General features: G+C 44.5%; 1 protein-coding gene across 1 annotated transcript; it reads right to left on the reverse strand.

The window, feature by feature from the left end:
• Window positions 1-856: 856 nt before the first annotated feature.
• thnsl2 (threonine synthase-like 2) lies at window positions 857-17,876 on the reverse strand. The gene is made up of 9 exons (XM_031895295.1): window positions 17,749-17,876; window positions 14,982-15,218; window positions 13,091-13,285; window positions 12,440-12,592; window positions 10,699-10,929; window positions 5,479-5,624; window positions 3,921-4,046; window positions 1,730-1,881; window positions 857-1,482 (listed from the first exon to the last, which is right to left on the reverse strand). Exons 2-9 carry the CDS (start codon window positions 15,202-15,204, stop codon window positions 1,278-1,280), a joined length of 1,431 nt encoding a protein of 476 aa, XP_031751155.1. The 5' UTR covers window positions 15,205-15,218; window positions 17,749-17,876; the 3' UTR covers window positions 857-1,277.
• Between the last annotated feature and the right edge of the window lie 7,087 nt (window positions 17,877-24,963).

Genomic DNA, 24,963 nt, shown 5'->3' on the forward strand with positions numbered 1-24,963 from the left:
AGAACCTGGCTGCTGGGGTCACTAGTAGAACCTGGTTGCTGGAGTCACTAGTAGAACCTGGTTGCTGGGGTCACTAGTAGAACCTGGTTGCTGGGGTCACTAGTAGAACCTGGTTGCTGGGGTCACTAGTAGAACCTGGTTGCTGGAGTCACTAGTAGAACCTGGTTGCTGGGGTCACTAGTAGAACCTGGTTGCTGGGGTCACTAGTAGAACCTGGTTGCTGGGGTCACTTGTAGAACCTGGTTGCTGGGGGCACTAGTAGAACCTGGTTGCTGGGGTCACTAGTAGAACCTGGTTGCTGTGGTCACTAGTAGAACCTGGTTGCTGGGGTCACTAGTAGAACCTAGTGCTGGAGTCACTAGTAGAACCTGGTTGCTGGAGTCCCTAGTAGAACCTGGTTGCTGGGGTCACTAGTAGAACCTGGTTGCTGGAGTCCCTAGTAGAACCTGGTTGCTGGGGGCACTAGTAGAACCTGGTTGCTGGGGTCACTAGTAGAACCTGGTTGCTGGAGTCCCTAGTAGAACCTGGTTGCTGGGGTCACTAGTAGAACCTGGTTGCTGGGGTCACTAGTAGAACCTGGCTGCTGGAGTCACTAGTAGAACCTGGTTGCTGGGGTCACTAGTAGAACCTGGTTGCTGGAGTCCCTAGTAGAACCTGGTTGCTGGGGTCACTAGTAGAACCTGGTTGCTGGGGTCCCTAGTAGAACCTGGTTGCTGGGGTCACTAGTAGAACCTGGTTGCTGGGGTCCCTAGTAGAACCTGGTTGCTGGGGTCCCTAGTAGAACCTGGTTGCTGGGGTCACTAGTAGAACCTGGTTGCTGGGGTCACTAGTAGAACCTGGTTGCTGGGGTCACTAGTAGAACCTGGTTGCTGGGGTCACTAGTAGAACCTGGTTGCTGGGGTCACTAGTAGAACCTGGTTGCTGGGGTCACTAGTAGAACCTGGTTGCTGGGGTCACTAGTAGAACCTGGCTGCTGGAGTCACTAGTAGAACCTGGTTGCTGGAGTCCCTAGTAGAACCTGGTTGCTGGGGTCACTAGTAGAACCTGGTTGCTGGAGTCACTAGTAGAACCTGGTTGCTGGGGTCACTAGTAGAACCTGGTTGCTGGGGTCACTAGTAGAACCTGGTTGCTGGGGTCACTAGTAGAACCTGGTTGCTGGGGTCACTAGTAAAGTCTGGCACAGACAGTCTCATTATGGCTGGGGGGGGGCAGAGTAGATACTGATACTAAATAAAGAATACTGATACTGAGCGGAGGGAGAGCACATTTCTGTTAGACTAGGGCAGGTGTCTGCGCTGGGTGATACTCTCGATGGTTTGCCGCAATTCCGCCTCCCAATCATCCTCTCTGGCCAAGTGGCGAGACCGCGTCTGCTTCTCCTCTAAGGCTTTGATCTCTTGGGGGATATCGGGGGTGAGGTTGGCTTTCATAATCACGTCCTGGAATTTGGCTGCCGATGCCGGGGCCAAGCAGCACCTGGGGCTACAGAATAAACAACAAAATGCCATCACTGCCGCTGTATTGTAACATGTAACATGGCCTGTTACCAGCAATGGAAGCACAATGCATTCACATTTATAGACGTTTAGCACATTGTCCATACGCTGCTGCACTTGGGAAAATCCCACTCCATACAGGGGCACAAAAGCAAATTAATTAACATAATAATATTTTTGGCCCAGCCCATTGCCTTTTGGCACCCCAAGGCCTGAATGGGAAACCTCCTTACCTTTTCTGATTGCCGTCTATATGCTGGTAATGATAATAGACACCTACTGCGGAATGAGGGCACAGGAGGTAATGGTTTTCTTCCCAGCAGCGCCCAATGGTACCGAGTATATTGTCATCTGTTACCCGGCAGGATGTCATCACGCCTGCAATCTGTATGTAAAAGGCGCTCGTTAGCTCTGTCCATTGGAGAAATAACGACTCAGAATATAGAATATGTGGCTACTGCCCTCACCACTGCTGTAAGCTTGTCTCTTGGGAAACAGGTTTTCATAAGTGTAGGGGGTTGTGCTTTACAGGTGTTAAATCAAATAATTAATATTTTTTAAAATTTCCTTATTCTCTGTAATAATAAAACAGTACCTGTACTTGATCCCCACTAAGATATAATTACCCCTTATTGGGGGCAGAACAGTCCTATTGGGTTTATTTAATGGTTAAATGATTCCCTTTTCTCTGTAATAATAAAACAGTACCTGTAGAGCTTACAATCTATATGGGAGGGTAACTAACAGACACAAATAGGCAAATATAAGTGCTATAGGTCACAGTGGGTGACATTACAGTATAAGGGCAGAACAGCCCAATTGGGTTTATTTAATGGTTAAATGATTCCCTTTTCTCTGTAATAATAAAACAGTACCTGTACTTGATCCCAACTAAGATATAATTACCCCTTATTGGGGGCAGAACAGCCCAATTGGGTTTATTTCATGGTTAAATGATTCCCTTTTCTCTGTAATAATAAAACAGTACCTGTACTTGATCCCAACTAAGATATAATTACCCCTTATTGGGGACAGAACAGCCCTATTGGGTTTATTTAATGGTTAAATGATTCCCTTTTCTCTGTAATAATAAAACAGTACCTGTACTTGATCCCAACTAAGATATAATTACCCCTTATTGGGGCAGAACAGCCCTATTGGGTTTATTTAATGGTTAAATGATTCCCTTTTCTCTGTAATAATAAAACAGTACCTGTACTTGATCCCAACTAAGATATAATTACCCCTTATTGGGGCAGAACAGCCCAATTGGGTTTATTTAATGGTTAAATGATTCCCTTTTCTCTGTAATAATAAAACAGTACCTGTACTTGATCCCAACTAAGATATAAGTACCTCTTATTGGTAACCTATTGTTTCTCCTACCCCCATGTAACTGGAGGAGTCCCAAGCCGGACTTGGATTTCTTACTATTGAGTGCTATTCTGATACCTACTGGGAGCTGCTATCTTGCTCCCTTCCCATTGTTCTGCTGATCGGCTGCTGGGAGGGGGGGGGGGGGATATCACTCCAACTTGCAGCGCAGCAGTAAAGTGTGCCTGAGTCTGAGCTTTCAGAAGGAGCCGGCGCTACACATTAGAACTGCTTACAGCAAACCTATTGTTTCTCCTACTCTCATGTAACTGGAGGAGTCCCAAGTGGGACTTGGATTTCTTACTATTGAGTGCTATTCTGATACCTACTGGGAGCTGCTATCTTGCTCCCTTCCCATTGTTCTGCTGATCGGCTGCTGGGGGGGAGGGGGGATATCACTCCAACTTGCAGCGCAGCAGTAAAGTGTGACTGTAGTTTATCAGAGCACAGGTCACATGCCTGTGGCACCCTGGGAAATGAAGGATATGGCTAGCCCCATGGGAAAAACAGATTACAATGCAGGATTCTGCTGGAGAAGCTCTATTAACTAATGGGTTTTGAAAAAAACATGTTTTCCCCTGACAGTATTTCTATAGCAATGGGCTATGGGTTTGAGCAGCTGAGCCCCTTGCTTAATTTGGTGTGTATCACTGTAGTATTAATTACCATCAAGTTAAGTGATATGAGTCTTGGGGAAACAGGACCTTTATTTCTAACTAAAAATACCTTCAGATATGGTTACAAGTAACAGGCTATGGGCAGATGTCGGACACACTATTATATGGCTGCCCTGAACCGCCCTTGGCCACTCACTCTAATTCTAACCCTGACTTGTGCCATTATGCACACAGGGACAGTTTATTGTGGATCTGCCCATCTGGCCAGCACTCCTGTGCCAGTCCGTGTGAGTGCCGGCTCAGGGCAAGGTTTATACATATACATATAAGATCTCTTGTGCAGGTTCTCCCATCTCCTTTTGGCTGCAATGCCACCGGATCTCCAATGATGGGCACCAATATGGAAGGAAAAGTGCATGTTCGTTACTATTACCCTTTTGTGAAGTTGCTCTGGTATCTTCACCCTCTTCTTCTCCTGAAATTCTTCCATCAGTTCTTTAATGTGACTTCTATCAGAACCCGCCAACAGCCATAGGATTCTCTCCATGTTGTACGGCTCCTGGGTACCACGAGTGGGCGGTCACATACGACAGAACGTAAGCAACAGAGTAAGTGTTATAAATTAGGCATTTTCTATAAACCCTGCTTCACAGATTAGCTATATTGCCTTACTATGGCTGTCTGCCTGCTGTCCTCCTCTGTTCCTACCAATGGTTGCTACGGTACAGGGCCCTACTATGTGGTCATAGGCAGCTGCTCTTTTTTGTTAACCATGGCTCTGACGGACCACTCGGTATCCCTCAACACTCAGAAAGGCCAATGTGAGAGTGACAATGTGAGCGCTTGACTGTCCAAGAAAACAGGATGGGGTAACACTCTTCAAAAAAACAGGACTGATTAAAGGGGAACTTTGTTAAAGAGCCCCACACAACACAGAAACCCCTAATATCCCTATGACTGTAATCTGTTCCTTCAAACAGTCTGAATAAATACCATTTTATATGCTGAAATTCAGCTGCAAAACAGTTCTTCTCTTTCTGCATCATTTGTATTCCTGGCAGGGGAGGAGAGACTAAAACACTGATGTTACAAATTGTAACAACTTCTCCACAGCTTACAGACAGCATGCCAGAACTACATAACCCACAATGCATTGCACTGGGATGTTCCTTTCCTTATTGACATCATGTGTGCAGCAAGGAATTGTGGGATTGGGAGGAGGCAGGCTGAGGGCAGGCTGAGGGCAGTTGGCTACTGTTACATTTCATTTGAGTCACAAAGCAGTCAGCCAGATCAGCAGGGGAACAGGGGGCGGGGCTTAGGGAACTGTTCCAAACCATAGTATTATATTAAAAATCATGAAAAGGCTGCATTTTTATAATTGATGTATATTGCAAAGTTGCTTGAAATTAGGCAAAAGTTTCAAAAAGCTTACGTTGTGTTTGGGTAAAGTTCCCCTAACAAGTCAAATTTAAGAAAAACTAAAGGATCTAATTGGTTGCTATCCGTAACTGCACTGATATTCCCTTCATTGTATAAACATAGCATTCTGTATTGGGCCAGGCTCTGGGGAGAGCCAATCAGATTGTACAGATTATATGGTGCCCAAAAACAAACCCTACACTTGATCTATACTTATACCTATAAATTCTGATTTACTAATAATACAATAATAATTTACTAATAATACAATCAATCTTTCATTATTAACTTGTTGGACACAGAACAAAACTAACTGCTGATTGGTCACTATGTGTTGTGCTGTACTTTGACACTTACTGAACGTGAGTAAATCTTTTCTGCCCTCTAATAAAGACAAATTGGACATATTATCATTTTCAAAGCTCTGACACTTGTGCAACAGTCTGCAGCCTGTAAGAGCCAACGAGATACCGACAGATATGGACGATCAAAGGTCCTTCCCAATGAGGAGAAAGATCAATGCAAAAGACAAGATATGGGATAGCGTTCTGACTTGTTCCTCCCATTACCTGTATATCCATGGCAGAGGCCAAAGTGGCTGCGGTGTCGCCCAATGAGAAATCTCCGTGCTGCACAGTGCGATGAATGATATCGTTCCTGTTCACAACAGCGACGAGTCGGATTGGAAGGCCCATTGCCTGCGCTATGCACCCCGCTGCAAAGACAATGACCATTATTAGCACCAACATAACAGTACAATCCTAACAGAAACCTGTCCCACTCGCCTATTTGTTTAGCTCAGAAACCCAGAAATAGGTTCCCATTATATCCTAATAATCCTATTATAATAAAGCACAAACATGGACATTCAGGTTTTGTTAGAATCCCTCACTGGGGGAAGTGTAAGTCACCCCAATGGCAGCATTGGACTGGGCCAGTGGGACATCGGGGAAAAAACCCAGTGAGCCCTGCCGACCCAGACCCACTCCCGCTGTTGGTATGAGGTTTTTATTCTTCAACTTAGGGAAGCCCCTGCCCCAACACCAGCACTGAGCTGAGACAAATCTGCCCAGATGCCTGGCACAAAGCTACGTCATACACACAAACATTGGTCGGGCATTGACAACTGCCAGAGTAGATGAGTAACAATGGGGACTATGCTCCATGTCTAGTAACCCCTGGCAACCAATAAGTATGTTTTCAACTGCTCCCATAGCCATCCAAATCCAGGTTCTCTATCACTTTGACTAATTCAAGGCAAATTGTGCAGAGTTTCCGTAAATCTTTGCAATAAACATATTCTAGGGGCAGTATGCCATGCTTATGGATGGCCAAATTGGACTGGCCTGCTCACTGGGTTTCCGGCCCAAAGAATTAAATAATACAATGTGAATGTAAAAGAGGGCATATTGATTGGTCTAATTATGCAACTGCTTTGCTCTATGTTCAGTATTTCTGGACAGTTTAACCTCTTACTCCAGGTTAAAGGGGTATGATGAAGAGCGTTCTATTTTGAGACAATTTGTCATTTGTATTTAATTTTTATTATTTGTGGTTATTGGATAATATAACTTCTTGTTCAACTCTCCAGTTTGTAATTTCAACACCTATCTGTCGCTAGGGTCTAAATTACCCTAGAAACCAGGCAGTGGTTTGAATGGCAGATTGGAATATAAATTAGAGAGGCCTGCATAGACAGATAAGCAATTAAAAGTAACAATAACAATAGTTTTTGGGCTGCCATCAGGCAATCTGTGGGTTCGGGCAAATGCCAGAGGGGCTGCTGTAAGGTGCCATAGTCACTCACTATTTATTGGGCTGCTGGGGGGTTGTTTGTGCCTCTGGGTAGTCAAAATCAGGCCCGGACTGGCAATCTGTGGGTTCAGGCAAATGCCAGAGGGGCTGCTGTAAGGTGCCACAGACACTCACTATTTATTGGGCTGCTGGGGGGCTGTTTGGGCCTCTGTACTTGAAATGCCAGGGCCAATTTTGAATTGGACCTGGCTGCCAGGATCAGTGACCCCCATTTGGAAGCTTCAGAAGAATAAGGCAAACAATTCAAAAACTATAGAAAATAAAAAAAATGGCTGATTGAAAAATTGCTAAGGATTGACCATTCTGTAAAATACTAAAAGTTAATGTTAAGGTGAACTACCCCTTTAAAGCCAAATGCCTGTCTTTCAAATTCCATAGGTTTATTGCTTGTTTGGCAAGGGGAGCCTGTTCAAAACTGCTTGCCCATTCCTGACCTTTCACTTTATTGTAAATCACTTGTGCACTAGGGGCACTGCTTCACTGCAATCAGTATATTATACTCCACTATATCTCGGGGCAGGAATCAGTGTATTATTTCCATTAATACCTGTCAAGAAATAAAAGATAAATATGGCTGAACAGGATCATTTGTGCCTATATATGTTCTTCCCTTAAGCTCCCCATACACGTGAAGATTCACTCACTTGGCGAGATTGCCAAGCGAGCGGATCTTCACCCGATATCCCCATCTAGGGGTGGGCGATATCGGGGAACGTGTAGGCTAATTCGATCGTTTGGCCCTGGGGCCAAATGATCAAATTTTATTGGCGGCAATGGGGCAGTCGGTTCAGGGACCACATCAACGAGCCAATGCGGTCCCCCATCCGACTAGATTTTTTTGCCATAACGTAAGCGTGCTGGGGTTGTGTAGCAATTGTGTGTAACAATGGTGCCAATATTTCTCCATCTGATTCGGATACAAAGTGTGACTGGCGCCTGTCCAGAAATGTGGCTATAAAGGCACCATTGCAGCATGATCTCAGGGTACAAAGGCTGCTATGAGCTTTATCACTGTAAGTGGTTCTTTAAAGGTTTATCAGAGAGGTCACATTTGATTAGAGCTGCCTTTAGTGCTAGTAACAATAGGGGAGAGTGCTCTTGGCCCTGTACAGCGTGGGCCTCTCTAGAGCAAAGTGGCACCTTAGTCCCCATTTATAAACCATGGGCTGGGAATGTTTCCTGCTTTGTGTTTTGTTGACAGTAGGCACTGCTTATTTAAAAATGATTTATATAGTATACAGTATATGGTAAGGCAGGGAAATCGTTCCAAAGCAGCACCCAGTTTAGTTGGGGTAATCTGTTCCGCTGGGGATCCCTGGGACCAAGGACTAATAATAAAAACTGAAACAAATAAATTGGAGGTTGAACATGCATAAAACATTTTGAAAGCAAAACTGAAGTTTCATAAATTGAATTACTTGGAAAAATAATGGAGACATTTTACTACTTGGGCTTACTCTCTTGTTTTGTTGGCCGATGAGCCCGTAAAGGGGGCAGAAAGGTCATAAGTTGCCCTGTCTTTCCATTGTGACAAAATCAATGGCAGGTTGTTAGGTGGAAAAGTCATGGGGTGATTGGTGTATTTAAAGGTATTTACTACACAGATTTCCTTATAGTTTCCCAGCACCATGTATAGTGCCCCCAGAACACATCAGGATAAATGCACAGCATTGTAAGATGTAGTGTCCCAGAGTACATGGCTTTGTAGATAAGTAAAGTGTTGGTTATATGTATAATACACCCACCCTGTGTGTTGTAAGAAATTCATTGATGTTGGTTCAGGAAGTCTTAGTGTCCCCAAGCCGTCATTAAAATCCGCTTATGGCCCAGTAAACACAGTCTGCAATTTGACCTGTAAATAATCTAATACATGCTTAGAACTGGGATATATTTTATACTGAAGGATGTGTACATAGGTGTGTTATACGTGAGTCATTCTACTGCTTATTAGTCTGATTAATAATCTAACAACATTGATAACAAAGTGTCAGATTGCTCAACCCGGCCCTTGGTATCTCACAGGGGTTAATGTGTGTGCAGCGGGTACACAAGGGAGAGCTGCAGTCATAGAGGTATATAGTTATAGAGGTGTATGGTTATAGAGGTATATATAGTTATAGAGGTATATAGTTATAGAGGTATATAGTTATAGAGGTATATAGTTATAGAGGTATATAGTTATATAGGTATATAGTTATAGAGGTATATAGTTATAGAGGAATATAGTTATAGAGGAATACAGTTATAGAGGAATATAGTTATAGAGGTATATAGTTATAGAGGAATATAGTTATAGAGGTATATAGTTATAGAGGAATATAGTTATAGAGGAATACAGTTATAGAGGTATATAGTTATAGAGGTATAAAGTTATAGAGGAATATAGTTAGTTATAGAGGTATATAGTTATAGAGGTATATAGTTATAGAGGAATACAGTTATATAGGTATATAGTTATAGAGGTATATAGTTATAGAGGAATATAGTTAAAGAGGAATACAGTTATATAGGTATATAGTTATAGAGGTATATCGTTATAGAGCAGGGGGCTCAAACTCAATTTACCTGGGGGCCGCAGGAGGCAAAGTCAGGATGAGGCTGGGCCGCATAAGGGATTTCACCAAAAATTGGCTTTCAAGGGATAATGCAAGGCACGGCGGGCGGGAGCTGCTGATTGCGGAAATGACGTTATGCCATCATAACAGTTATTATGGGAAGACGTTCTGTGTGCACAATTAGCTCCTTAGCAGCTAATTGTGCACACAGAACGTCTTCCCATAATAACTGTTATGATGGCATAACGTCATTTCCGCAATCAGCAGCTCCCGCCCACCGTGCCTTGCATTATCCCTTGAATCGCAATAAAAATCGCGATCCATTCATTGCTTTTGAGAAGGCGTTGGTGCGGGCCACAAAATATTGTACCGAGGGCCGCAAATGGCCCGCGGGCCGCGAGTTTGAGACCCCTGTTATAGAGGTATATCGTTATAGAGGTATATCGTTATAGAGGAATATTGTTATAGAGGAATATAGTTAAAGAGGCTACAGCTGAACATTACAGAGAAATCTCTGCCACTCCAGAAGGGAGCTATGCAGTTTTACACATGGCAGAGCCGTGTTAATAACTGGGCAAAAGGGGCAATTGCCCAGGGACCTTCAGATTTGGGACCCACCCCAGACCTTTCATCTGCTAGAACTTTTGACTGTAGAATCTTCCAAAAATGCCAGACCCATTATTTTAATCAGCTGGAAGAGCTCAATATAACTATTTTTTTTTCTTTCTATAAAGGATATATATTTAATAAAAAAACTGTGATCACATTTTATCTTTTTCTAACACTGTTGGCACCGCTTGGCAAGCCTGGACTTTGTGTCTATTTCAATAAGCTCAGACTTTTTTTATGCATTATATAAAGTTCTTGTGCTCAAAGATAGTCCTATTGGAAATTAATGGGAGCAGTTGTAAGGGCCCACCAATGAGCTCTTTGACCTGTGCCACCAATGAGCTCTTTGACCTGTGCCACCAATGAGCTTTGACCTGTGCCCACTGGTACTGGTATTGGGAATGATTGTAAATAAGCCATTGAGAACTATAAAGACTTTTTCCACCAAAACAAGCAACATGGCTGCTCCCCTTCATGACAAAGTAATGCAACAACAAGGCCTTTTTTTCAGCCTTTGGGTCAAGGAACTGGGTGGGGTAATGATATCATGGGGTGGAGAAATGGGCAGAGTGGGCTGGGAATGGGTGAAGTGGGTTGGGTATACAGTAGGTGGGTCTGTACTTATAAGGAGTAATCGTTTAGCGGTGAGGGTCAGGCGAGGGAGGGATTTGTAGGGTAATACTAATTTACTGGTTATTACACTGCCAGTAAATATATAATTCCGACCTTAATGGTAACCGTAGGCACAATCAACCCTGTCTCCCTAATTATTTCTGACTTCTTTTCTAGGAAACTTTCCTGCACTCCTACCTGTGATGTTTCCAGCTCCCCCCGTGGGAACGACAATTTCCACTGGAGTCGGACACTGCAGTTCTGTGGGTGGGACACACTGCAAGTAGCCATAGAAGAAATGGGCAATCTGCACCAGGATCCTCGCCCAGTTCACAGAATTAGTGCTTATTATGTTATGCGTTTTCACAAAGTCGCTGTCGGCAAATAGCTTTTTGATTGGATAATCCAGCTCGTCCGAAGTTCCATCAACTGCAAAAGGGCTTTGTGTTAAGGGATTTATATTAAAGGGAAACAATGGTCAAAAAAATCTTATTTGTACTGTAACTGCCTGAAGATTACAAAGAAAAGGAAAGAATTCCAAGTAATGTGCAACTCCAAGTAACGTAAATCTGAATTAAACTACTACAGTAGTAGTACTACAGTATATTGTGAGTGGGTCCCTAAGCGCAGGTAAGTGTCAGCAGCCCGGTGGCCCCTTATATTCTTTTCTGCTGATTGACAGCACATGCTCTGGGCCGATTAGGGAGCGGCTGACAATATACCGTATAAGTATAATGTAGAAGTCACAATATAAGGATAAATAATTCAGATCCTCTATGGAGTACTGGACCTGAAGTAAATGTTGCACCTGTGGGATAATGAAATCAGTTAATGCAAAGTTACTCCGATGTCTCCTCTGAGGCTGATGCCACACGTGGCGTTTTCCGTGCTAAGGCGTTTTCTAGCGTATTTCCGCATTGTGTGGTTTGCTTTGAGTCTTTTCAAGCTATTTCTATGGATGATAATATCGGGCGTTTTTCAGCCGCCGAGAGAATTAGAAAATACGCAGCGGAAAAACGCCACATGTGGCATCAGCCTGATCGCTTTTGCAATTAAGATTTTTTTATTTTTGGTATTTTAAAGAAATTATCAGTTTTAGGCTGCTAATTCCAGGCATTTGGCTTAGCAGCTCTCTTTAAACGGGTCATTTTCCAAAACCCCCACATGTTGCACAATGGACACAATGGAGAGTGCATGTTGACACCATTCATTATGGTACTTGTGTCCGAACTGACTCTTTCACTTCCACATGGTTGCCGATGTGTCCATCTTGCCTTTCCTGATGAGTGGCACACAATTGCACCTTACTGATGCAAGGAAACCCCCCCAGCCCAGAACATGGAGGTAATTCTAAGGTTCCCACAGTGGACTAGAACTGAACTCAGTTATTCAGAAACACTTGCTCAGAAGTGACACAACCCCCATTAAAATACGCTACGTGCAACTTGCATCCGATGTGCCTTAAATTGCGAGCATAATTGCGTCCGTTTTGGTGCATGAGGCGGCACTGCAGTGGCTGGAACTTGGAGCAAGGCCATAATTATGCTGCACTCATGGAATAAACACTGCATTGTGGGTAAAAGAACCATGCACTGTGCACACTGCTCCGTTTGGAAGTTTAAACATCAATACAATGTTGGAGTATAAATCCCCTGTAAAGGAAAACTATGGCCCCAAACAATGTAGGTCCCTATAAAAATATATTACATCATCTAAATAAACCATTTTCATAATATTATACTTTTTTAGCAGTATGTGCCATTGGGTAATCCTAAATAGGAAACTGCCATCGTAAGTACTAAGGGCCGCCCTAATACATCTTCTGATTTTAAAAAGCTAGTCAGAAGCCATTATTGCCATAGAGAAGCACCTATCAGGCACATTTTGTTACTGCCCCAGATGCATATGGCAGGAACGTGCCCCATTAAAAAAGTCCCACCTGCGAATACATGGACATTGTCCTCAATCACCGTTGTCATCTGCAGTTCCTGGATCCTGGTGCAGCGCCCGCGAGGCAGCAGAACTACAATGTCGATATTCTCTCTTCCTCTCACACTTTCAATCGCTGAGCTGCCCGTATCCCCTGAGGTGGCTGCAAAATGGAAATAAAAAGCCAGGAAAGGATAGAGGTTGGTCAGGTACCAACAAAATCAAGGGGCGGGGGGTCAGGTTGACTGAACAATATATTGGTTTAGTGGTTTGTGTGCATCCCTATATAGTGCTGCTGTACTTGGGGCCTGCCATAGAGACTACTAACCTTTTATTAGTTATTAGTATAGAAAATTGGGTAAGTTGGACCTGTAATAAGAATCTGTCTGTCTATAATCTATCTATCTATCTATCTATCATCTATCATCTATCATCTATCTATCTATCATCTATCTATCTATCATCTATCTATCTATCTATCTATCTATATATCTATCATCTATCTATCTATCTATCTATCTATCTATCTATCTATCTATCTATCATCTATCTATCTATCTATCTATCTATCTATCTATCTATCTATCTATCATCTATCTATCATCTATGTACAGATGGCGACCTAGCCACTAAGCAGATGAGCAGCTCAGACATGCCTTACCAACCAAGATGGTGATATGTTTATTGCTTCTCTTTAAGAAGTAACCCAGTAACTCCCCCACGCAGGACATGGCAAGGTCTTTAAAGGCATGAGTCACCCCGTGCCACATCTCCATGACGTTTAACCCAGATTTCAGCTTGGCAATAGGAACGATATCCCTGTGCCTGAAGCGACTGAAAGCTTTGTCAATCAGACCTGGGGGGCAAAAAGAAAAAAAGACAGAAAGGCACCGTCTCCATTTACTATACTGCTATCCCACAGCCACAGTCCCTTCCCAGAGGCTATTATCCCTCCACTGCTACTATAGGCACCATCTCTCCCTACTATACCTGCTATCCCACAGCCCCAGTCCCTTCCCAGAGGCTATTATCCCCCCACTGCTACTATAGGCACCATCTCTCCCTACTATACCTGCTATCCCACAGCCCCAGTCCCTTCCCAGAGGCTATTATCCCACTGCTACTATAGGCACCATCTCTCCCTACTATACCTGCTATCCCACAGCCCCAGTCCCTTCCCAGAGGCTATTATCCCCCCACAGCTACTATAGGCATCATCTCTCCCTACTATACCTGCTATCCCACAGCCCCAGTCCCTTCCCAGAGGCTATTATCCCCCCACTGCTACTATAGGCACCATCTCTCCCTACTATACCTGCTATCTCACAGCCCCAGTCCCTTCCCAGAGGCTATTATCCCCCCACTGCTACTATAGGCACCATCTCTCCCTACTATACCTGCTATCCCACAGCCCCAGTCCCTTCCCAGAGGTTATTATCCCACTGCTACTATAGGCACCATCTCTCCCTACTATACCTGCTATCCCACAGCCCCAGTCCCTTCCCAGAGGCTATTATCCCCCCACTGCTACTATAGGCACCATCTCTCCCTACTATACCTGCTGTCCCACAGCCCCAGTCCCTTCCCAGAGGCTATTATCCCCCCACTGCTACTATAGGCACCATCTCTCCCTACTATACCTGCTATCCCACAGCCCCAGTCCCTTCCCAGAGGCTATTATCCCCCACTGCTACTACAGGCACCATCTCTCCCTACTATACCTGCTATCCCACAGCCCCAGTCCCTTCCCAGAGGCTATTATCCCCCCACTGCTACTATAGGCACCATCTCTCCCTACTATACCTGCTATCCCACAGCCCCAGTCCCTTCCCAGAGGCTATTATCCCACTGCTACTATAGGCACCACCTCTCCCTACTATACCTGCTATCCCACAGCCCCAGTCCCTTCCCAGAGGCTATTATCCCCCCACTGCTACTATAGGCACCATCTCTCCCTACTATACCTGCTATCCCACAGCCCCAGTCCCTTCCCAGAGGCTATTATCCCCCCACTGCTACTATAGGCACCATCTCTCCCTACTATACCTGCTATCCCACAGCCCCAGTCCCTTCCCAGAGGCTATTATCCCCCCACTGCTACTATAGGCACCATCTCTCCCTACTATACCTGCTATCCCACAGCCCCAGTCCCTTCCCAGAGGCTATTATCCCCCCACTGCTACTATAGGCACCATCTCTCCCTACTATACCTGCTATCCCACAGCCCCAGTCCCTTCCCAGAGGCTATTATCCCCCCACTGCTACTATAGGCACCATCTCTCCCTACTATACCTGCTATCCCACAGCCCCAGTCCCTTCCCAGAGGCTATTATCCCCCCACTGCTACTATAGGCACCATCTCTCCCTACTATACCTGCTATCCCACAGCCCCAGTCCCTTCCCAGAGGCTATTATCCCCCACTGCTACTGCTGATATTTCCTATGCTGTTTTGGCCTAAAACTATACTATAGTTTATATAAAAGATTTATAAATACAGACATAATTTTAAACACACCAATATACAGGAACAGGTAAAAACCATGTACTATACCTTCAAGTTCTGCCCTTGGTATAGACTCTGGAGGAATAAAGAGTGAACATATTTCTTTCACCAGCTGGATATAGGAATAGGAGCTCCATGTTTGCAGGGTTCTCTTGTCCAGTTTTGGGATTTCTTCTGGCATAAACAGACCACCATCTGGAGCAAAACCGGCAAACAGCACCTTTTCAAAATCCACTCCAGTGAGCCCCCCACGTGTGCTGGTGTATTTCATCTTTTCTCAACGATCTAGAAAAGAACAAGTGAATGTAAGTGATGGTGCAACGCTCCAGTACAGATATAGGTCCAGTTGTATGTCAGGGGGTCTCATTAATAAACACTGCGCCAATCTGTTCCTGGGCACTAATCCATAGCAACCCCTCAGTCATAAGGTTTTTATGGCCAGCTGCAGGTTGAACATTGAAAGAAATCATCTGCTTGTCATGGGTTACTGCCAGGTGCCAATTTGCCCAATGTTTAGAATGACCCACAGTGTGTATTTGTTTTTTTGTACTCAATCCTTTTTCTCGTTTAATGATCAGTTTATTTGGCCACACATGACTAGATCAGGTCGTAGAGCCTAATCTTTATTACAGGCAAAATTGGATAAATAACCTATAATTAGGGTTATTAGGGAGGGTGGATGGACTGTCGCCTATCCATAAAACAGTTCACTTTTTTTTCAGTTTTACTCTTTTGTAGTGTGATCTTGTTACTAATCAATGGGAAATCCTGAATTGCCAAACTGCCTGGGATTGTTCTTCTCATATCCGCTGACCTAGTGACCGTGCCTATGCAGTGCCGGGCCAAGCCAACCGGGCGCCCTAGGCAACCTGTGTGTGTGCACAAACGAGCGCATACTGTGCCTGCACCTTGGGTGACGGGGTTGCCAGGGCCACTGCAGTGGGGGAAAGGGCCTGGAACTAGAGGTAGGTAAAAGAAGAGATACCTGTCTGGCACCCCCCCCCCCCCCCCCCCCGTTGCACCCTAGGCCGTAGCCTCTTCTGCCTACCCCTAGTTCCGGCCCTGTGCCTATGCCTCATATAACTTGTTTTAATAAGAAAGACTTAATGATGTCCGGGCTGTCTAATAGTTTAAATTATTAGATAATTTCTGTGGTATAGCAGCATGTGAGTACTGAGCTTCAGCTTGCTCCAATGCTAAATAGGCTTTCCATTTGTCTCAGCCAAATATTCACTTTCATAACTGTAGCAAAGCAAGGCTCCATAAATAATCTGGGCAAGGCTTTTCCGTCCAGTGTCGGACTGGCCCACTGGGACACTGGGAGAAATCCCGGAGGGCCCTGGTCCTGCTGGGCCCCACATACTTCAAATTAATGGTTTCCCTTCCTGGTCCCACCACCGCCGCTCTTCTCATCTACTACTACTACTACTACTACTTAGAAGCAGCTACTTGTCATGACTACTAAACACCAGACAATACTGAGAATTGCCTCTGCTAAAACACACATAGAGACAATTATGAGTAAATGATCAGCATTGTCTGTTATTGTAGCCATGACAGAGCCAGCTTGCTAGGGATTATTCCATAATATAATTACTCCAGTTTTCTGGAACCCAATTCAGCAGGAACAGCCCTTAATGTTTGCTCATAGCCTGTACAGAGAGATACCATAAAACTATGGCAGCATAGGGATTCCCCTGTACTAAGCACAATTCAGCAGGAACAGCCCCCTAAGTTTGCTCATAGCCTGTACAGAGAGATACCATAAAACTATGGCACATAGGGATTCCCCTGTACTAAGCACAATTCAGCAGGAACAGCCCCCTAAGTTTGCTCATAGCCTGTACAGAGAGATACCATAAAACTATGGCAGCATAGGGATTCCCCTGTACTTAGCACAATTCAGCAGGAACAGCCTCCTAAGTTTGCTCATAGTATAAATGTTTCAGGTTAGTTCTTCTTCAGATAATGCAATCCATGTGTGTACTCACTGGGAAAATTGTGTCTGTGCTGTGTATGCAAAAATAAATAACGTGTGATATTTAATGCCTATAGTACCCTTGATGCTACGCACACATTTGTACAGTGGTCCTTAAAAGTTGCACAAAGTAATTTTTTATGCACACAGGCTAAAATAAAATATATATATTATATGGAGGTAAAGGGTAATTTTAAGATGTGAATTTTAAACTGAAATTTCCTCATTAAAAATAAAAATCATCGCCGGCCTGAGCTGATATTTCATAATGTGGGTGTGTCTGCGCTACACGCTGCCTCCCTATTGGTCCCTCTGTTACTCACACAGCAGCCCGGCTATCACTTTCTCAATAAGCCATACGGCGACCAATCAGATATGTGTCCTTGTTACTTTAATAGCGCCTTGCTGGTCACAGCTTACTGCTGATTGGCTAATATGGATTGCCGCTAAGTTGCCCCTTTTTTTGACAGTGCAAGGCTTTTTTGAATCTCCTTAGGAAGTGCCTGGGGGGTAAAATATGGATATAAATGCTCTGACGGGTCTGCATGAAGCAAAGCAAGCCAGAGGCAGTTACGCCCCATGGAATTATACAAACACAGCTGAAACATGGGCTAAAATGTAAAGAATAGATAAGCAGGGAATAAAGAGGCGGCATTTAGCTTTAGTCCCCCAAGAAGATGAATAAACAGTAATAATATTTGATCTGAATGGATTAGTGTAAGGTTCCTGCTGTACATTCCCAGTCCCCCCCTGCCCCCCAGTACCTTGTGCTGCTCACAGTTATATATATAGAGAGAGAGAGAGAAAGAGAGGCAGAGTGGGACGAGGGTTACTAACTGTCAGCCTGGAGGGTCAGCTGCACCGGTGCCACCATAAACAGACAGTGTATGCTGAGCGGCTGGATAGGGTCCCAGTGTGATCCCACAGAGACAGCTCCTTGCACTTCCACTGCCCTCTGCTCCCAACGTGTCACATGACAGGGTGACTCCCTTAAAGGGCCAGCGAGCTCTAAGCACAGATTTACAGCCTAATGCACTAAAGTTCTGCTGTACTGGGAATACTGCAAGCTTGAAACATTGTATTGTAAGCGACAGCAGTTGTACAAGGGGTTAAAAGCTTGTGCTTGTTTGTTTAATGAATCAACTATCTAGATTCCTGGTGCTTGCAAACATTCAAATGTAGCATTATACCAGGGGCCGCCATCAGAAATCACGGGGCCCTTCACAACAAAATTTTCTGGGCCCCCCCTCCTCCCACACCCCCAATTGCCCCTCCCCCAGTGACCCCTCCCATCAATACAAAGGACATACAGACATTGGCAGCGAGGGCCCCCTTAAACTTTGGTAGCCAGGGCCCCCCTAAAACATTGGTGGCCAGGGGTTACGTTTTGCATTGGTGCCAGGGCAAGTACCCCCTAAATCATTGCTAGCCAGCCCAGGGCCCCCTAAAACATTGGTGGTTCTCCCCCAAATTACTCATAGTATGGCCTGCTCCCTGCTGCTTCCTTCCGCGTCCTTTGGCTCTCCGCCCAGCGTCCTTTCAGCACCCCCCCAGAATCCTCCTGCTTCCCCCCAGGTCCCCCCCATGCATCCTCCAGCTCCTCCCCAGTATCCTCCTGCTTCCCCCAGGGCACCCCCAGCATCCTCCGGCTCCCCCCAGGCCCCCCTCAAGCATCCTCCTGCTTCCCCCAGGGCCCCCCCCAAGCATCCTTCACCTTCCCCCAGGGCCCCCAAGCATCTTCCAGTTTCCCCCTTCCCTCCCCCCAGCGGCCTCCGGCGGTGTCCTCCGCTATGTGACGCGGCTCCCCGCTACTTCTGCGCTTTTATAAGGTTGCACCCCATGCGTGTGATGTCAGTATGCACGGGTGCAACCTTATAAAAGCGCAGATGAAGTGGGGAGCAAAAATAAGGTGCAACCTGCAATGCTTTTGCGTTTTGCACCTAGGGCTGCCCGCCGGCCAGCAATATCTGGTTAATCACCTGCTAGGGCCAGGGATGGTATTACAGATTTATTGGCAATATAATTCCACCTATTTCCTAAGTTTCTCCCCGCAGGGCCCACTAAACCTGGGGCTCAATGGTTTTTTTCTCAGTGGCAATTCTACTAGTGCAAAAAAATAGCAGATTGCACCCGTTTTTATACTTTGCACCATGCCTGCAGGTAGTAGATGACCCCTATACTGATTTCTAGCATTTTGTTGCAGAGGCAATTGCCATTTCTATGGGTGGCCCTTAGTAGCCTGGAACATATAATAAGCGGATTCCGTGCCTTCCTTGCATGGAATTTGCACATAGGACCAATGGAACAAACAGGAGAGTAAGTAGCGCCGGCCTTATCGGTTCCGGTCACTATCTCAAGCAATCGGCTGATCCGGGGAGACTTTGAGCTTTGATTATTAGTTTATTCTTTGCTAAAAAGCAAAGGAAACAATGCACTGAGCTCCTGTGGAGGCGAATGGTCTGAATAAAAATTGTAGATGTCTTTAGGGGAAATAATGGGCAAATTTCAATGGTAACAACGAGAATGGGTGCTGCCCTGCCCAGCTGTGGGTCTAGCATATTTACTAATGGGCTTAGGGCCAAGGGACATTTTTTCAACAGAAATCTATTATTATTGCTCTTGTTAAAAGGCACTGTAACATTATGCAACGGGGTCAAAAGTCACTGTAACATTATGTCACGGGGTGCAAGCTGCTGTATATTAGAACAGGGGTGCACATACTTCAATATACTTAATTACTTTCATTTGCAATTAGTACACAGGCTGCATCCGAACAATTATTAGTGCTGCATGGATCGTGCACAGCCATTTTCTTGCACCATTTAATGGCACGCAATTTTGTAGATAAAAAAGAGCGCAGTTATCTAAGGGAGCCCTGGCCAGAGAGGCAAATGTAATATTCCACTAATGGTTCCTGCTACTTTTACATTAGTCTATGGGTGAGGTCACATGATCAGAGCAGATAAAAATGCTTCAGCACTCAATAACCTTTGCCAGTTTTCCAGCTGAACATTGATAGATTAATAAATTGGATGTGGGTGGAAACCAATTTCTTTTTAACACAGGTATGGGATCCCTTATCTGGAAACCTATTATCCAGAAAGCTCTGAATTATGGAAAGCCCATCTCCCATAGACTCCATTTTAATCAAATAAATCAGAAAACTCTCTGTAATAATAAAACAGTACCTGTACTTGATCCCAACTAAGATATAATTACCCCTTATTGGGGCAGAACAGCCCTATTGGGTTTATTTAATGGTTAAATGATTCCCTTTTCTCTGTAATAATAAAACAGTACCTGTACTTGATCCCAACTAAGATATAATTACCCCTTATTGGGGCAGAACAGCCCTATTGGGTTTATTTAATGGTTAAATGATTCCCTTTTCTCTGTAATAATAAAACAGTACCTGTACTTGATCCCAACTAAGATATAATTACCCCTTATTGGGGCAGAACAGCCCTATTGGGTTTATTTCATGGTTAAATGATTCCCTTTTCTCTGTAATAATAAAACAGTACCTGTACTTGATCCCAACTAAGATATAATTACCCCTTATTGGGGGCAGAACAGCCCTATTGGGTTTATTTAATGGTTAAATGATTCCCTTTTCTCTGTAATAATAAAACAGTACCTGTACTTGATCCCAACTAAGATATAATTAATCCTTATTGGATGCAAAACAATTCTATTATTAATTATTATTATTAATTAATGTTTTTTTTATTTTTTAGTAGGCTTATATATACCTGTACTCAAGACATTTTTTTAAACTGTTTTAGGACCTTGAAACCTTACTGGCAATAGGGTGGGGAACTAGGCTGGTTACATGCAAGGATGAAGCACCAGTAAAGGTGGCCATACATGGGCATATTTGGGTCCTTCAGACCATTTCAGCAGCTTATCTGCCCGTGTACGGGTACCCCCGATGGGCCTGCCTAACTGATATCTGGCCAAATATTTCAGATCAGAGGTCCCCAACCTTTTTGCCCATGAGCCACATTCAAAAGTAAAAAGAGTTGGGGAGCAACACAAGCATTAAAATTGTTCCTGGGGGTGCCAAATATGGCTGTGATTGGCTATTTAGTAGCCCCATGTGGACTGGCAGCCTTGAGGAGGCTCTGTTTGGCAGAACACATGGTCTTTATGCAACCAAATCTTGCCCCCAAGTCAGGAATTCAAAAATAAGCCCCTGCTTTGAGGCCACTGGGAGCAACACCCAAGGGGTTGGGGAGCAACATGTTGCCCCCGAGTCACTGGGTGGGGATCACTGTTCTAGATCAAGGACCAAATAGCCTCATTGTTGCGGTCCTCTCCCTGATGGCTCCTGTTGCCATCGTTGTAATCCAATCGTTTTGTCCTAGGGCCATATGACTTGATTAGCCCGATATTGCCCACTTTAGTGAGCAGATCTTATAGCAGCAGGAGGAATCATCAAAGGAGCCTTAAGAGCCAAGCAGTGACGGAACTAGATATTACTAGGCCCAACTGCAAATTATTTTTCAGCCCCCCCCCAAAAAGTCTGGAGATTGACCTTTTTTTACCTATAATATTGAAATTGTTTATTAACTAGGACTTCAACTAGGACTTAACTATATCTCTGCCCCCCCCCCCCCCCGCTTCCTCTGTAGTTATGCCCCTGGTGCCAATGCCATGTGACACCCGTACTCGCTGTGAGTCCTTGACCTACCAAGACTTTCACTGAACCTGTAGCTAATAAGAAGTCTCTTCTCTTGCCAATCAGGCTGTAAAGATGATAAGAAGCCATGCCAACCTTCCTACCCAGATCAAAGTTACACACACGCAATCAGAACCCGTGCCCTGACAAACCCTCTGATTGAAATTTGTCCAATGTAGGTGCCCAAGGAATCAAAGTGCACGCAGGCAGTGAATACTTTATGGGCTGGATAAAGGCCAAAACATCTTTACTGGAGAAAACATAAAGCCATATACAGTAGATATTATTTCCCAGTGTCTGTCCTGTCTTTGTCATTATACAGCAGTGACTGCGAGGGGTCAGGTGGAACCCTAACGTGTGCATAGATGCATCAACATGGTCAGTCTGGAAGCAGAAAACTGGAAATTAGAGGGGCTGGAGACCTGTTTATCTGCTCTCCTTCCCAGTGAACTCCAAAGATGAATTAGATCAATCCTCTGCCGAGTAATGGAACACTGCCCCAAGGTCAGGTAGAAAGGCCAAGGGTATGAGCCCCAATGCTGAGGTTCAGATGCAGATATATGCAGTTACACACATACAGGCACAATCATACTGCATGCAGGGACAACCGCTTTAACACAACCCTGCAACTCAGCCCTGTGTAACCCCCGACCTTCACACTCCGGCTCCTGCCTCACAGGCCCTTCCTCTATGATTTGCACACCAAGCAATTTCTATGGGTGGCAGAGGACAGAATCCTATCCATTCTATAATGCAAAGTAGTGCAAAGTAGTGCAAAGTAGTGCACAAGTCTCCTGTGTTTTTGAAAGTTTCCATCTCATAACTCTACAATACAGGAGCTGTTCTTGCACAGCAAAGAGACAGACGTCCCCTTACAGCTCTGCTTTTAAATGTCTCTTGCTGGATATCAGGATTGCCTGAAAAAAATAGTATTGTTAGGCCTTTAGCTAAATAGCCTGGGATACATATAATAAATGCCAGACCCTGAAGAGGATTTTAATTTTATTTTAATATCATTTTCAAGACCATCTCACAAAATGCAACCAAATGAATGTTTGTTTGTTGTAAAAGTGGCCCCTCTAGAGTAAAGGTGGGCATACACGGGCCGATTCTAGCTGCCGATATTGGGTCCTTTAGACTGAGTGGCATGTATGGCCACTAATGATGGACCTGCCCGACTGACACCTGGCCTGAAAACGTCCAGATCTCCATCGGGCAGGTTTGACTTTTCCGTCGGATTGGCCACCACATGGGCTCATTGATGTGGTTCCCAAACCAATGATGCCTATACCCGGTGTCCTAATTCGAATGCATGGCCCCAGGGCCAAACTACTGAATTAGCCCAATACCAGCAGATCTTACTGTGTATGTCCACCTTAAGTTGGCAGTTTATGGCCCCTGAATGCACAGATATCTATTGGCTATGATAAAAAATCCCATCAGGACTTGGGGGATGTACAGATGGATCAACCTGATTTAGGTAATGGATCTTGCTGTTTATGCCCAGTTAAAAGTCCTGCTGATTGGTTGAGTTCCCCCCTGTGAAAAGACTTTAATCCCATGGGCACAACAACAAAACCCAGACACACACAGAGTCACAATGATTTTATATAATAGATCCATCATTATTATGCATTCTAATACAATTAGCACAAATGAGGGGCCATTTAGAAATGCACCAGATTAGTGGTGAAATATCACAAAGCACAGATCCTTGTATTCCATTCTGATGCACAAGGCCCGGCACCCATAGGTGCTCAACATGGTGCAGAGTGCAAAGTGCAAACAACATGGCAGCCTGCACCTATTTCTTTGCACTTTGCACCCTGCCTTGACAATCGTTAGCTTTTTTTTGAGCAAAATTAGCTTTTGGCTTGTCTGTACGAGCCATGGAAATGATTATCCCCGTCAGGATAGAGCGGAAGTGCTTTGCAGGCAACCTTTGCATTATACGCGCTGATTGGCCTCTGATCACACCACAGTGTTACCGAAGAGAAATCAGATAATAAGAGCTTAATTGGGCTGATCATTACCTTATTATCTCAGCCTTTATGGCCATTTTTGCTCTGAGCGGAGCTATTAGAGCAGCTGGAGTACATAAATACTTTGCTTTTAGCTACATTTCCATTGTTTTTATAGCATATTATATATAGCTACAGGGCATCTGTTTTAGCACTGAAATAATTAAAGTAAATGACACTGAGTAATAAACACAGTTTTATTTTACAGATGCTTGTTATTCCTAGCATGATTTTAATACAAGGTAGAAGTCCAGCTTATTTATATTAAAGGAAAACTATACTCCCTAACATTGTGGGTCTATAAAAATGCATTGAATGTAAAACCCTGCTTCATCTAAATAAACTTTATATGTTATAATAGTATGTGCCACTGGGTAATCCTAAATAGAAAACTGCCATTTTAAGTACTAAGGGCCGCCCCCTGGGATCATAGGATTCACAGTGCACACAAACAAGCCAAGGCACACATACATGCTAGGCCCCATCAGCCAATGAATGGACAGAGTTCTTCCTTTGCTCCCACACTACTTCCTGTTACAGTTAGAGCTGCATTATTTCCTGTCAGCTGATCTCTGAGGGGGCACACAGCCCATCACTAAATGGCGGCTCAAGGGAAAGGATGTAGATATTAGTATCACAATAGCCTTGGATACTGTGCTTGTTCAAAAACTCATCCATCTGCCATTACCACATCTCTAGGAAGGGCATTCCCCAACCTCACTGCCCTCACCGTGAGGAGCCCCCGACGCTGCTTCAAATGGAAGCTCCATTCCTCTAATCTAAAGGGGGGGCCTCTGGTGTGTTGATTGTTTTTATGGGAAAAAAGAACCCCCCTATCTGCCTATAATCCCCTCTAATGTACTTGTACAGAGTAATCATGTCCCCTCGCAAGCGCCTCTTTTCCAGAGCTGGAGCCCAAAACTGCCCCCCATACTCACGGTGAGGGCCTACCAGGGACCTATAAAAAAGGCAAAAATAAGCATCAAAATGTTCCTGGGGTGCCAAATAAGGGCTGTGATTGGTTATTTGGTAGCCTCTATGTGGACTATTTAGCAGTACATCGAATTTTATGCAGCCAAAACTTGCCCCAAGCCAAGAATTCAAAAATATGCTCCTGCTTTGAGGCCACTGGGAGCAACATCCAATAATGAACCTTACCAGCTGTGTCCCGGGCCCATGTAGGGAAGCCAGGATGGGTTTAATAATATTAGATTCTCACTACTGTGCCTTTAAACTGAATCTGCACATTGATGGATTCTGCAAGGGGCATTTATCAGCCAGATAAATATACTATTGAATGGTATCATGCTGCTCATATCTGCCGGCTTGGCCAGGGTCCAGCTGATTAAT

The sequence above is a fragment of the Xenopus tropicalis genome, chromosome 1, assembly GCF_000004195.4.
Source record: "Xenopus tropicalis strain Nigerian chromosome 1, UCB_Xtro_10.0, whole genome shotgun sequence".
NCBI classification, from domain to species: Eukaryota; Metazoa; Chordata; class Amphibia; order Anura; family Pipidae; genus Xenopus; species Xenopus tropicalis.

What these genes read in the sequence shown, in the direction of transcription:
- thnsl2 (XM_031895295.1), bottom strand. Translation starts at nt 15,204, where the DNA reads ATGAAATACACCAGCACACGTGGGGGGCTCACTGGAGTGGATTTTGAA. An exon ending in ACATATCACCATCTTGGTTG is followed by an intron (nt 12,593 to 13,090) that starts GTAAGGCATGTC and finishes TCCATTTTGCAG; the next exon opens with CCACCTCAGGGGATACGGGC. An exon ending in CCTCTGCCATGGATATACAG is followed by an intron (nt 4,047 to 5,478) that starts GTAATGGGAGGA and finishes CGTGGTACCCAG; the next exon opens with GAGCCGTACAACATGGAGAG.